The sequence below is a fragment of the Hibiscus syriacus genome, unplaced genomic scaffold, assembly GCF_006381635.1.
Source record: "Hibiscus syriacus cultivar Baekdansim isolate YM2019G1 unplaced genomic scaffold, ASM638163v2 tig00002377_pilon, whole genome shotgun sequence".
In the NCBI taxonomy this organism is placed as follows: domain Eukaryota; kingdom Viridiplantae; phylum Streptophyta; class Magnoliopsida; order Malvales; family Malvaceae; genus Hibiscus; species Hibiscus syriacus.
In genome coordinates, this window is record NW_024061927.1 from 1 (window position 1) to 14,356 (window position 14,356).

Genomic DNA, 14,356 nt, shown 5'->3' on the forward strand with positions numbered 1-14,356 from the left:
AGTCAATGCAAAAGACTACAAGATATATGAAGAAGTTGGAAACGGTGTCAGTGCCACTGTGTACAGGGCTTTATGCATTCCACTTGATGAGATTGTTGCTGTCAAGGTTCTTGATTTGGAGAAGTGCAACAATGATCTGGTAAGTATTGCATTTTGTTATTTGTTTCTCGACAGTCATGTACTTGTGTTTGCTTGTACACTTATCTTATGAGCCCCACCACCACATCAAAAGTTAACATAAAACATATGATTTGAAATACTGAATGCATTCTGTTCACGAGTGATGCAGGATGGTATTCGCAGAGAGGTGCAGACCTTGAGCTTGATTGATCATCCAAATGTACTATGGGCACGTTGCTCATTTACTGCTGGCCATAACCTTTGGATTGTGATGCCGTACATGGCTGGGGGGTCCTGCTTGCATATAATGAAATCTGATTATCCAGAAGGTTTTGAAGAGCCTTTCATTTCAACCGTGTTGCGTGAAGTTCTTAAAGCTCTTGTTTATCTGCATGCCCATGGGCACATTCACAGGGATGTGAAGGTATCCAATTCCCCTTTATTTTGTTTTTTTAATAGGAATTGAAAGTATCGTTAAAAACCCTCTTCTTGATTAAAGGATCTTGTAGAGAAGCTCCTTAATTAGCGGAAGAAGGAAAAGAGTGCCTTAGGATTTCATTAAACATAAGAAATTACGAGATACATCCAGAGAGCCACCCCCAACATAAACAAAACACCAAAAACAACCGAAAACAACACCACTATGACTGACCAGACTTAAAGCCTAAACTTGGCCCGAAAGACACCACAAAACAAAACAACTATAATAGAAGCCAAATATATTAGCTGACTCAATCCATAGAAGCCAAATTCTAACACAAAAGCCATGAGCTTCCACATGATAAGAGTACAGAAAAGCAAGCTTCGAAAACACACTATCCACCTTTCTACCCCTTATTGTTCATCTTGTCGTCGGAGACCATCTGAACCTCCAACTCCAATATCAATAATCATAAGCGAATCACCTGAAACTATTCACTACATTTTGTTTCTTGAATCAACACAATTTCACACTTATACATCCAACAATCCTCCTTAGTTAAGAAAAATAAAACATTTGAGCCCATCCCTCGTATGATCCAAGATAAGATCCTCATCTCTACCTACTTCCTCTGAAAACAGCTAAAAATCAATAGAAAGGGATTGTGACACACCTTCCAATACTTCCACTGCCATAATTTTCTAAAATCAAAACCACTTCTGAGCCTTTAGACTCTATACCCAATTCTTTCCCGATCTGTAAGGATTCTTTCGCTTCCTTCTTTTGTCTTTTCCCCAATGCTGGAAAGTCATAATCATATAGGGATCTGCCTTCAAGTTCAGACAATTCTTCCTCGCATTGCACCTTCTTCTGATTATACTTGCTTTGGCAGTAACTAGTCTTCCTTTGGGGAGCCGAATATTTCTCTTGAAATGTTTGGAGAGAGCTATATTTATTGTTTTCCTCCTTTGCTCTCTGATTCTGCCTGGAATTGTGCGTGAAAAAATCGTCCCTCAATTGTGTTGACAAGCAAAGGCTCTAGTCCAAATCCTCACATACTATCCCCGATTTGGTTATTCCATCCACCCGATCTACCACAGCCCCATCCTGTTAGACTTCCTCACCCTTGGATCTTCTGATAGCACAATTATTTGTAAGGCCCATATTAATCACATCCTCCACCACCTTTGACTTTAATCTACCATCCAAGATGGGCAAATATATTAAATAATCCTTCATTCCCTCATTAGCACGTACAGCCTTACAACTTTTCCTGTTGTCATCTTCTGCCTCTCTCTCCGCGTGATCCAGCACATTCTCGTGTTCCACCGCTTCCTCGATTTTCGTTTGAACCTTCCCCTGACCAGCAACAATATTCCTCAGACCCATAATTATTTTCTCCCCTATGTTCCTTTCCTCCTCGGCCTCACCCGACAAGTTGATGCCTCTAGTTTTGTTCCTCATACAACATAATTGACTGTCTTCTTCCTCATAACACCTCTCGAAATTCTTCTCCTCCGATGAGTCCACGCTTCTTCCTGCTTCCTTAGCACATGCCTCCATCTCAGGAGACTTTACTGGCGAGACACAAACGAGCACCCCCACCATGGATAACGGGGAGGCAACTGCCTTATCCATCGAAGACGAATCTACCCAGACAGATTCTGGACTGAAACAAGGATCAAACTCAGAAACATATATTGTAAAGATCCATTCCCCGACTTTCAAATCAACTGTTTCTTCCACTCGAGCTTGGCAGTTCGTAATAATCTGAATCAAAGCCCTATCAAACGAGCTCGGATTTAAGGTTCCTTCCTCAATGGAGATAAGTTCTCCCCATTTGTCTGCAATATTTCTGAAGGTGGAATGACTCCACACAAACGATGGGATCCCTTTGCACGAAAGCCATGCCCGACGGCTGTTGCACTGAAAATTTTCCGACCACTCCACTTTGTCAAAACAGTTTTTCAATGCCTCAATCTGATTATTTAGAGTATAATCCCTACTCTCTTCATCTACAAATATGATTAAAATTGCTAACCCGCTTAATCTCATAATTTTCGGACCTAATATGCCTTGTCCATAATAGCAGCCAACTCTTTCATTTTTATAAATTTTCTGCACCAACCTACCAAGCTATCTCTGAGAGTTAGGAGCTTATCCTCGTCAACAAAACCGACAATGGGAGCCTCTGAATGACTATCATCCTCCACTTTACTCTTGTCCTCGGCTGGTTTTGGATCAGAAAACTTCTTTCTCCAGAAAGCTTCACGAGGTTGAAATCTCGCCATGAAAACTCTAACTTTATTACCTTGAATCCTAGATCTATCAGCACAGTTGATAGCCTTCCTCGCGTCCTCCAATCTGGTGAAGCGAACAAAGCCAAACCTACTCCCTCCCTTGCTTCTTTTGTTAGGGATGAAAGAATATCGAATATTAGCCAAAGATCTTGATGATGAAGAAACTCTGGAATATTGAGGATGATCACCGTAACGCAATTTTTCCCAACAGATCTTTTCACCTTACTCGCCATCTTATTATACTCTAGCATTTTCAATGGTAGTAAAGAAGTTTCTCTTGCCGCGATAAATTGTTTACAGACAACTGTGCTTCCCTTTTATTTTGTTTTTATCCCATATGTTTTCTTTTTTACTTCTGCTTGTAATTTAAAATATGATAAATGTGGGAAAATTTTCTTTTTCTCTCCATAGACAAAGATTTACACTGATAGTAGCTGTTATTGGATCTATTAGTCTGTAGTTTGATAAGACATATTCTCTTATATCTTTAACTAGTATGGTACCAGTTGTGCTACGTATGTCAACTGTGTCCTGCTTGTTATTTAGTTCTTGTTCTTTCTTCCTTCTCATTTTGGGGATTTTCTCAGTTGTCCTTATCTAAATTCTGTAACTTCTATTTGCAGGCTGGGAATATTTTAATTGACACTGATGGTGCTATCAAGTTGGCAGACTTTGGGGTATCAGCATGCATGTTTGATAGTGGGGACAGACAGCGTTCTAGAAATACTTTTGTTGGAACTCCTTGCTGGTATTTGTTTCCCTTCGTCTCTCTACTGTATGGAATTTTGCTTTCATTGGTGCTTCCATTATGGGAATCCAGTTCTCACTGTGTCTTCTCATTGTTACTTTTATATCAGGATGGCTCCAGAAGTTATGCAGCAATTGCACGGTTATGATTTTAAGTGAGATGATTGCTTTTCTGATCTAGACCTTTTCTTTGAATCCACTTTCTTTATTCTCTTCTAATACCTTTTAAATCATTCTGTTTCCTTTTATTCTTTCTTGTAAACAGAGCGGACATCTGGTCTTTTGGAATAACAGCACTTGAACTAGCTCATGGCCATGCCCCGTTTTCCAAGTATCCACCAATGAAAGTAAATCTCTTAGTTTTCTAATGCTTATACCAGTTGTTTATTGCATGTATTTTGTTGTAGCTTCATGTTTTAGGTCTTTGTTTGATTGTTTACTCCCTTTTTGCTGCAGGTTTTGTTAATGACCTTGCAAAATGCTCCACCTGGTCTGGACTATGAAAGGGATAAGAAGTTTTCAAAGGTCTGTGGCTCTGTGCTATTCAATTTTGTCTTACTGATTGGTATCAGTTTGTTAGTATCTGATAGTAACATTCTGATAGTGTTATGTGCTTCGCTAGTCTTTCAAAGAGATGGTAGCTACCTGCCTGGCGAAGGACCCGAAGAAACGTCCAACTTCAGAGAAACTTTTGAAGCATCGCTTCTTTAAAAATGCACGCTCCTACAGTTATCTAGCTCGTACAATTCTCGATGACCTTGCTCCATTGGGAGAACGTTTTAGGTTGCTTAAGGTCTCTTTCTTACCCTTTTTCTTTAACTTTGTGACCTCTGCTTAGGGTTGGGAATTAATTTGGAATTATTATCTGGTCTTTATGTTCAGACAAAAGAAGCTGATCTTCTTGTCCAGAATAAGGTTCTCTTCGAGGACAAGGAGCAATTATCACAGGTGAGTAATGGAACACGTTTTTTACATTTTTTTCCACAAAAAAAAAACCAATAGTGCTAGGTTCTTTCCTTTATGCACCTAGTAGTATTTTAGGGCTTTATATTCTGCATGATCCAATCCAATTGCTGTCAGTTCCGCATTCATATCAAGTCTTAAAGATTAAGGGAGCTGTTGCACCTAGTTTTACTTTGACTAAAGAATGACCATAATTTATTGAAGCATTAATTTGAATACGAATTCCTTTCACCTTGCAGCAAGAGTACATAAGAGGAATCAGTGCCTGGAATTTCAACTTAGAGGACTTGAAAAGTCAGGCTGCACTTGTAAGTAGCTTAAATTTCCCATGTCTTTTCCTCCTTTTTTATTTATCTGGAGGTAGTCTTAGAACTGCTTCATGATCTCAATATCAGACTGTTTCACATGCAGATTCATGATTATGATGATATCCTAAATGCAGAAGATCAAGAAGGGAGCAAGAAGCAAAGGGACATGCATGATGTAGTCAGATTATCACCAGAGAAGATGTCCCCAGAAACAGCTTGTCATTCTATTGCTGCAACTAGCCAGGAGGTAACATAAAGGTTTCTGTATGATTAATTTGTCAGTGCTTCAATCCTTCCTTGATTCTCTGATTAAACTTGAGCTTCGAGATTTAAACTCTCCTTTTACTTGTTTCAGGAAGGGCATAGTCATCTTCATGATTTGGAGAGTTCACTTGCTTCATTTCCTATTAAACCTCTTCAAGCACTCAAGTATGACATTTTTATGCTTGCATGATCTTGTTATTGCGAGCAATTCATTGTTACAACATTATAAGTTGAATAGCATTTTTCACACCCAAGGGATGTATATTGTAATTTTCAAATAGAAAGTGGTACTCTATCACAAGCTTAATCGATCAATTTTCAATTGATCTTTTTGTAGTATCTTCTGCAAATATTTTAAGAAAAAATATGGTATATGTTAAGAGTAATTACATTTTTCTAGGAAAAAAGGGGGTTGAGACTCAAATTGATTTCGGTAATTTTAGTTTTCCTTTATTTATGCAAATATTTTATGATTGGAGCAGAGGCTGTTTTGACGTTGTTGAAGATGACGAGGGTGCAAATAGTCCAAATCAGAAAGGTGTTACCCAATTAGAAAGTGAACAGTTCATTACAAACTCATTAAGAGCTTTGGACCAAGATGCTGGAAGATACGAGGGTGAGAATTCCCGGCAAAGCATCTCTTTACCACGTCAGGTGATTCCACAGCATAAAAGGTTTTGGAGCGGTTCACTGATACCTGATAACCTTCCTCTCAAAAATGTTGCAGGAAATGGGGATAGGTAAGCTTTGTTCTAATTTATCCCGAGGCTCAAAACTTCCACCAAACATGATAGAATGCTTAAAACCTTTGAATTATCACATAGAAAGATATTTTTCCCATTATAAAGCTCTAGATATGATGAGTTTTTTAATTCTATAGATTGCATTTTCTTTCTTTCTTCATTGGTGTTTTATATTTTTATTTATTCTTCTAGAGGATCCCAATATGTATGATGTTGGGCACATGGGACTTTCTTCTTTACTTGGCTCATCGATTCTGCTATTCTATAGTTAAAAGGAAAATCGTTGCACTGTATTTGCCATTTACTGGGAAGATTTTTATGTCATCTGTATTAATTCTGGTTTATAAAAAATGTTCTGAAGGGACTTCCAACAGCCTAAATTTCAATCTGAACGCAACCACGGTGGTCCATTGTTGTACCTCCAGAGGAGAGAAACAAATAAGACCTCATCTGGTATTTCCTGGTTTTATTTTATTCCGTTTCTACTTAGAAGTGATGCTACTTATTTGCAGTCTAATGAACTTAATTTGATCTTTCCTGCTTCTTATGTATCAGAGGATGCATTGGAGGGACCAGTTGTTCAACGGGGACGCTTTAAGGTGACTTCAGCTAATCTCAGTCCTAAGGTACAACCTTCTGCTGTTGCACAATAACATGTACAGCACCGTTTGGAATTGATTTACATTGTCGGTATTAATCAGCAGCACAGTTGGTCTCAATTTGTTAGGCATCATGTAGCATGCTGCATTAATACATCCTATGCCATTGACTTTAATATCATATCTAATAATTCTGCTAAAGAGCAATGTCCTTAACAATTCCTCTACCGACTTTTGTTTCTTCTAGTATGGTTTGACTCGTATAAGTGCATTTCATGTGCTTGTCGATGCAAGTTATATAATTTTAAACTGTAATTTTTGTTGAAGATGAATATTAAGCATGGAACTTTGCAACTTATCTTTTAGGCAAATGGCTTTATAACTAGTGTCATTGTTTTCTCTCATATAGGGACCATCAAACTTCAGTTTTAACGCTGCTACCGGAGGCTTAACCAGCCCAACATCTCTAAACACGACAGCTAGTTTATTTCTGCCATCCCTACAAAGTATCTTGCAACAAAATACCGTGCAAAGAGTATGTTTCTTTTAGTATGTCTTGTCTCAATTCCTTCAAATAGAGATTGCTGTTCTTAAATGTGTTTATATTGGTGTTGGTTTTGCCTTCAGGAAGAGATCATTAGACTGATCAAGTATTTGGAGCAAACATCTGGTAATGCCACTGTATTTTGATGTCTGCATTTTCTGTCTGCTTAATCATGAAAGAAATTATGATGTTAGATTTAACTTCTCTTACTTAAAGGCAAGTTTGGGAAATCGGCCGAGGTGGGCTCGAATGACCTTTCACAGGTAATCAATCAAACCTGTGCTTCTCACTCCGGCGAACCCTTAAGTGCTTTCGTAAGGTTAATGTCCCATGATGTAATTACCTGATTATTTATTGATTAATTGTATGTGCAGATACCACCACCTTCTGCAAGGGAGAAAGAGCTGCAATCACAAGTGCTTCAGCTACAACAGAGGTACGAAGTGAAAGCTAAGACTGCGGATTTTCTTTCTTCATGCCCGTTTTACTGACTGTATTTCGGTTTTTAGTATTGGGAACCTTTCTGAGGAATTGCAGCGACAGAAATCGGAAAACATGCTGGTTTGTGAACGAACTCGCTCTTGTTGTTTCGGTTGCAATAGATATTCCATTTTTGTCTACCTACTGGAAACCAAATTCATTTTACTTCCCGTAATCACCTTGCAGTTAGAGAAACAATTAAATGCATCAACGGACAACCAAGAGAGATGGCAAGAGAGTTAAGTATGGGGTGATGATTTTCTATATATGAAGCTGCCGGATTATTTTGTCTTCAGTGCCTGGGTTCGTAAGGCTTTGAGGCATGGAAGTGTTTCTTTTTTAGTGTGATTTCTAGTGTACTATATTCATGGCCAAGATTGAGTTTTAAGCTCTACTTGCAGATTTAGATCCCATTGCTTGAATCTCAATGTACTTGTAATTTATTAACTCTATGTTGTTACACTGTGTTTATTGCAATATTCGCTCTTCGGACTTAAAAAAACAATTGAACACGTATACTTTTGTGCAAGGGTTGAGAAGAAAATATTGAAATAAAATCAAAATACAATTTGACTAGTATTTTATTGATTATCCTTAGCTAGCTGCTTGGATTGAAGTTCAAATTTGAACAGGTAGAACTCGAAATAACACATTTTTTTCACCTAATCGAAGTATAATGTTAAAGTTCAAAACGGGCTGATGAATTGAAAGCATGATATTTGAAGGGCTCAGAGAGTTGTTATCTCTGCTCAACGAAAATGCTCTGAGAAAAGATTTTCTCATACAAGAGGTGTCAGAAAATATAAAGCACCCTTCATCTTCGCCCTCTTACCAATTAGCAGAAAGGGGGGAAAAAGACTTGACGAAATTAATCAAAGAATGAAGAACGGTGGAAAGGAGCTCATGGCGGCTTTTAAGATTTAGGGTTTTCTGTCTTAGACCGTGAGAATTGTTGGATATTTATAGCTTCATTTATGGGCCTCTTGGGGTCAGCAGCTGTTGAGATTAATACCAGGGAAAGCTAAAAAGGGCCCAAATATTTTAATTTTGAGGGCCGAAAGAGCTTTACTATTTCATTAGCCCAACAAGACAATTTTCATACAACGATGATGTGGTTCGTTTTTTATTGATAATTTTATTAAATTTTTTCAATAATATGAGTTGATTTGATTATAAGGTAATATTCGTTCAGAATTTTTCTGCAGTTGTTCAAATTCAGAATGTCTAGGCAGAACAACAATCTCTTTAACCACTAAAGCGACTTTATGGGTTCAATTTTATTAATCATTTAGAATTTCAGTCAAATATTTTGATAATATGATGAGGTATTAAATTTCTTAAATAAGGTAAGAGCTTTGAATCTTGTCAATGAAAAAAATGAGTTGAAAAATCGCCCTTATAACAGTGGTGGATCTAGAAATTAAAAAATGGGTTTAAAATTTTATTACTTTTATTTTAGAAAATATGCATATTCAAATTTCCTTTTTTTTTCTTTTCCCTTATCAAATTAAACTAAATTTAATAATTTTCCCAAAATAATGGGTATACAGTTGACCCCTATAAGAGTCGTATACATCCACTCCTGCCTTATAATGAGTCTTTATAGTACACAATCAGAATTAATCGATTAATAGATAAATATCGATAATTATACTAAAAAAATAATAATAACGTTAAAACGTGAATTTTTTGTGCCGATTTTACCGTTTAGTGGCGTTGATTTTACTGATTTTTCTTTATCATCTACTGATTTTTTTAGAGAAGTAGGCTTTGTACATTGATTTGTAGGTTACTTTTTTATTATATTTTATTTCAGGTCTTATATGGTTATTTTATTTGTTTCTAGTGGAAGTTTATTTTCTAAAAAGTAAATAATTTTTTGCTTTTCCTTTTTATCTATTATTTTGGAAAAAATATATATAATCATATTGGCCTAGGCAAGACTTGTATTTGTAAGCAAAGTTCTAGTCTAGGATATAAAATATTGAGGATAAATCTCAAAAGTCTAGACAATAATTTCATTTTAGAAGGATTTTTTTTAAATTGTATAAAATAACATTTATTTATAATTATTTTAATTAATTGATAACATACTCTATAAACGTAATTATTGGAATATATAACTTCTAAAAGGATGATATTTTTTTGGGCCAGAAATACGGCCCGCCATTTTGCGGGAAAACCCACCGGTTATTATAACTGCCAAAGCGCACAATAGCAATCCGTGCTTAATATTTATGTAAATTGCGCGCTCCCCACGTTTTAACCTCTACCTCGCTGAGCCCTTTTTCATTTGAGTCTTGAAAAGCTAGCCAGTTCCAAGAAAAGCTTAGAGAGACAAACAGAAATCGAGTGCCCAGTAGTTACTCAGTGAGTAGGAAGTAGAAAAGATGGAGACAAGAAGCGAGGCAAATGTGACTCGGATAATGTTGGCACTGGACGTGTAAACCATGTTTGGTTACCCTTACGCTTGCATGAGTAGCTTAGGAGCTTTTAAATGGGCTATTCAAAAGATCATTCGATTCAACGTTTCTGATTTTGAGCTTCTCCTCCTCCATGTTCCATCTGATCAAGCTTTCTGTAAGTGCGTGATTGTATTAGGGTTTTTTAGACTATGTGATAATGTTTTTCGTGTTTGTATGCTTGAATTTGTCGAAATCACTTTGATTTTCTGATTTACGGGGTTATGATTTATGAATGGCGGATGCTAGGTTTGATTGATCGTTGCTTGAGTCTTTTGTTAGGTTGTTTGGTTGCAAAGAAAATAAATTGTTTGACCACTAATAAAAAGAAAAACCAACGTTTCTATGCACTGATGTTAAAAGCATGCAAATGCATGTTGGAATAAAATACCGATCGTTACTTGAATCTTTACAGAAAAATTGGCTTGATAGAGTTGCAGAAACGAGTTCAAAATATAGCAATAGCATGTATAAGCTTGGCATGTTTAAGCTTCGGGTCTGAAACTATGAACTCCCATGGGAGTAGCATATATTGTATGCTTCGTTTGGTTGCGAAGAAAATAATCTGTTTGGAATGAACTCCCATAGAAGGTCAAAAGATTTTTATTCAATATAGAAATTTTGGAATGAATTGCCGATTGTTTCTTGAATTTTTAGAATCAGCCAATGAGTAATGATAGGTAATTGAAGTGATGGTTTATTCTTTCGATATGTTCTTTTCCAACAGGTAGCGGCGACATTGACAAAATATATACCTCTCCCGAGTGTTTCAAGACCATGGAGTCCAGGGACCATGCAAGAGGTCTTCATTTGCTGGAATACTTTGTCAAAAGGTGTAAAGAGATTGGGGGTAATCTTTCATTCTTCAACAGATTCATTCATAAGTAAACATAACATTTGAATTCAATTGAGCATTTTAACAAACAGCATAGACAGACCATGAAATCTCATTTAACCAAGTTCATCCGTAAAGGAGGAATTCAATTGAGCATTTTTAACAAACAGCATAGAGGCAAAACAAGATGACCCTCGAAAGTACATATTCTACGCAATAGAAACTTTAGCTCCAGCTTCTTCAAGCTGTTTCTTGGCATCATCAGCCTCCTCTTTCGAAACCCCTTCCTTGAACTTCTTGGGCAACCCTTCAATCAGCTCCTTCGCTTCTTTCAACGCCAAACTCGTCAGAACCCTAACCGCTTTAATCACCGCAATCCTCGCATTGCTGGGAACCTCCTCAATCACAACATCGAACTCCGTCTTCTCCTCCACAACGGCCGCTCCATCACCGCCTGCATCAGGGGCGGCAACCGCGACGGCAGCAGGGGCGAATGCAGCGGCGGAAACACCGAGTTTCTCCTGGAGGTAGTCAACAAGGGTCCGAGCTTCTTCGAGGGTTAGGTTGGAGATTTCGGTGGCGAGTTTTTCGATCTTTTCGGGAGCTGCGGTGGCGTTGAGAGGACGGAGAAAGGTGGTGCGGTGGGCGAGGTTAGAAGGGGCGGCGGAACGGAGAGGGAATTGGAGAGAAGGGGTTTTGGGAAGGAGAGAGGAAGTAGTAGTAGCAGTAGGTGGCGGATAAGAAGGGGGACGGAGAGAAAGAGTTGAGAGCTTTGAGGAAGCCATTTTTATCTTCTTTTCCTCTGTTTGGATGGAGAGGAGATGGGAGAGGATTCGGATAAGGTTGAAAGGAAATGGGGAGTGTATAGTGAATATAAAGTGTAACAACTGTTGTCGACAAAGAAAGCATAAGAGGCAAAAACATCGGGAGCGTTCCGAGAATCGAACTCGTGACCTCTCAACATGAATATAAAAAATACATTTCTTTTAAATATTTGTAAAAGCAACAAAAGGATGTTATTTCAGCCTCGGAACGAAACATATATTATTTTAATGGCATTTTCATTTTTGTTCTTTTATATAGAAAATTAAAAGTCACTCCTTAAGAACGGAACATGTGACTAATAGTAGATTAAAATATAAATTATTCACCACTATGGATAAGATTTTTATCAAGTAAATTTGGATAATTATAATAGGAGTAATAATAATAATAAATAGAATCTCCATAACAATTGAAACAAGAGAATGCTTTAGAAGTTATTTTTGGGTTCACCATTTTGTAAAAATGAAAAAGAAACGTTTATTTCTACAAAAATATAACATCTTTTGTCCGTTTCAAATAGAAAATGCCACAATTAGATAATAAAGCTTGAATGAAACTAATAAAAAAATCATTTATTAAGCATATCAAGTACACGATCAAGCATTTAATAGTTCAATTCTTAACCTGATATATAGACAACCCTAAGTACCATTAATCATCCAAATTAAACCCGGTTAATTTGTACCAATACCGATTTAAATATGTATTTAATCACCATTGATTATTTGCATGGATCAGATATCCTCCATGTTCCAATAGTTATCTTCATGGTTCGATGACGAATTGACCATCATTTGTTGTTGCTGTCCGTACAATGTTTCCATGTCGTTACAAGTTTCTTTCTTTATTATATTTTAATCCATAATATTAGTATAATAAATGTTGTTTACAACATATAGGTAAAAATAATAACATTTTGAAAATGAAAACCAAAATTTACACTCTAATAAATACGTAGGAAAGAGAGTAAGGGGAACTAGTTGGACTTTTAATTGTTAGTTGCAAATCATTGGAAAGGAAGAGATCACAAAAGAGCACTTTTTTGCTTAATATGGAGATCTCCCATGTAAAAACTACGGTGGGTAGGCCCAATTTCTTGCAGTTTAATTTCCACATGTATGGTATTAACACGTTCATAAATATGTCAACAAAATTCAAGAAAAAGAATTATCAAGGAATTTCGGTAGCCATGGAGAAATCAAGAACCAATGGGAAATTGAAAAATAAAGAATGAATTTTGACGTCCACAAATGTTGAGGAGATGAAAGTTGGCATGTGTTTGTGAATCAATTTGGTGGCTTGAAATAATCCAAACCCACATGCTAAATCCTCAGGAGATAAAAAGAAAAGTGCAAAAAGTGGGCAGTTTTGGATTGGATGAACAAGTATATAGGCCATGGAGAAGTGCACTTTTTGGCTTCTCAAGTTCAAGGCAATGAAGTCATCATATCACAAATGAAGAGTGAAGAGTTTGTTCTTTGTATTTCTTTCTTTCTTTCTTTTGAAAAATTTAGAATCGTAAATATGATTCACATTTATCATTTATTCTATATGAAGAATGTAAATATTTATGTCTGCAATACTAATCGTAGTATGTAGAATGTTAACATGTTTCCCCACTTAGCATGCAGATCCATGATCAAGAATTGTTCTTCCGGAGTGATATTGCCTCTCGGAACATCCGGTCGGAGATAGTTTAGCCATCGGAGTCGACAACTGTTCCCTGTACGTTTAAACCCTACAAAAAGTTTATCATATATCAAAATCAAAGCATCACTAGTGTGAATCTCCAATCAAATAAAACTGCAAATGTTTTTTTTTTCATTTAGATAACCATGAAACATGTACGATGATGATGATTTACCCGCAGCTTTGGCAAGAGAATTCCAAACACCTTCACCATGGTTGGCAATATGGTTGATGAGAATCAAATCTTCTTCCATGGTCCATGGACCTTTTCTCACTTCAACTTCTTGAGATTTGCATGGTTGTTTTGCCATTTTTTTTCTTTTTGATCAAAGAGAAGGATAGCAAGAGTATTGAGAGATAACAGAAAATAAAAATTATTTTAGAAAAAAAAGATGATGAAAAGAGAGGGAGAGAATGTGAAAGAAAAAGAAGGTAGATATGGGGATTTTATAAAGAAAATTTGAGAAGATTTTCCTTGGTAATTCTTGATATTTTAAGCCAAATAGAACAGCTTTTAACCTAATTATAGTGTTCATGGTAACGAAGGCATGGATGCATGGTTAAATACTTTTGCATGCATGGCGCCACTCGCCACATATTATATTATATTATTATATTATTTCTTTTTTATCTCATACATATGCATGTGATATTTTTCTTCACGTATGTAATCATTTTTTTATTAAGCTATACATATTTATTGATTATTATTAGATATAATAATAGTTGATTTTTATATTTATAAATAATATAAGTTACATAAATTGAGATTAAAAATATAGTAAATTAAAAATAATTTTAAGGGCGGATATTTTTGAGAAGTCTATAGAGAATAAGTAAAGCATGCAAAAATAAAATAAACAAAAAAAAATTAGCTAAAATAATTGAAAAATGAGTAAACATTATGTAATTATATATAATTAACTTAATTTTCCCCTCAGTTGGAAATAATTAAACAAGTTATGTAAGAAAATTAATTACTTATACATAATATCAAATCAAATTGCATTGCAACAAAAACAATATATATACTTAAGATTCATTTATACAATAAAT

The 14,356-nt window shown here is 36.1% G+C and overlaps 3 protein-coding genes and 1 non-coding gene across 4 annotated transcripts; 1 reads left to right on the forward strand and 3 right to left on the reverse strand.

Annotated features, from left to right (window-relative positions):
* Positions 1-4: 4 nt before the first annotated feature.
* On the forward strand, positions 5-8,019 carry LOC120145451 (serine/threonine-protein kinase BLUS1-like; the record flags this gene model as incomplete). Its single annotated transcript, XM_039159283.1, has 20 exons — positions 5-139; positions 290-544; positions 3,465-3,589; positions 3,699-3,743; positions 3,854-3,935; positions 4,045-4,113; positions 4,211-4,381; positions 4,471-4,536; positions 4,791-4,859; positions 4,963-5,106; positions 5,215-5,288; positions 5,606-5,863; positions 6,225-6,319; positions 6,422-6,492; positions 6,875-7,000; positions 7,093-7,135; positions 7,226-7,272; positions 7,384-7,445; positions 7,519-7,570; positions 7,676-8,019. Coding segments are annotated over 20 exons (2,046 nt in total), but the record flags the coding sequence as incomplete, so codon positions are not given.
* A 195-nt stretch (positions 8,020-8,214) lies between these two features.
* Positions 8,215-8,314, reverse strand: LOC120145532. The gene has a single exon (XR_005518139.1). It is a non-coding gene; the product is annotated as a small nucleolar RNA snoR1 (small nucleolar RNA).
* Positions 8,315-10,980: 2,666 nt separating this feature from the next.
* Positions 10,981-11,610, reverse strand: LOC120145493 (50S ribosomal protein L12, chloroplastic-like). Its single transcript, XM_039159316.1, has one exon. It carries the CDS (start codon positions 11,569-11,571, stop codon positions 10,996-10,998), a length of 576 nt encoding a protein of 191 aa, XP_039015247.1. The 5' UTR covers positions 11,572-11,610; the 3' UTR covers positions 10,981-10,995.
* A 1,533-nt stretch (positions 11,611-13,143) lies between these two features.
* On the reverse strand, positions 13,144-13,700 carry LOC120145462 (MYB-like transcription factor EOBII). Its single transcript, XM_039159291.1, has 2 exons — positions 13,476-13,700; positions 13,144-13,349 (listed from the first exon to the last, which is right to left on the reverse strand). Exons 1-2 carry the CDS (start codon positions 13,609-13,611, stop codon positions 13,180-13,182), a joined length of 306 nt encoding a protein of 101 aa, XP_039015222.1. The 5' UTR covers positions 13,612-13,700; the 3' UTR covers positions 13,144-13,179.
* Positions 13,701-14,356: the final 656 nt, after the last annotated feature.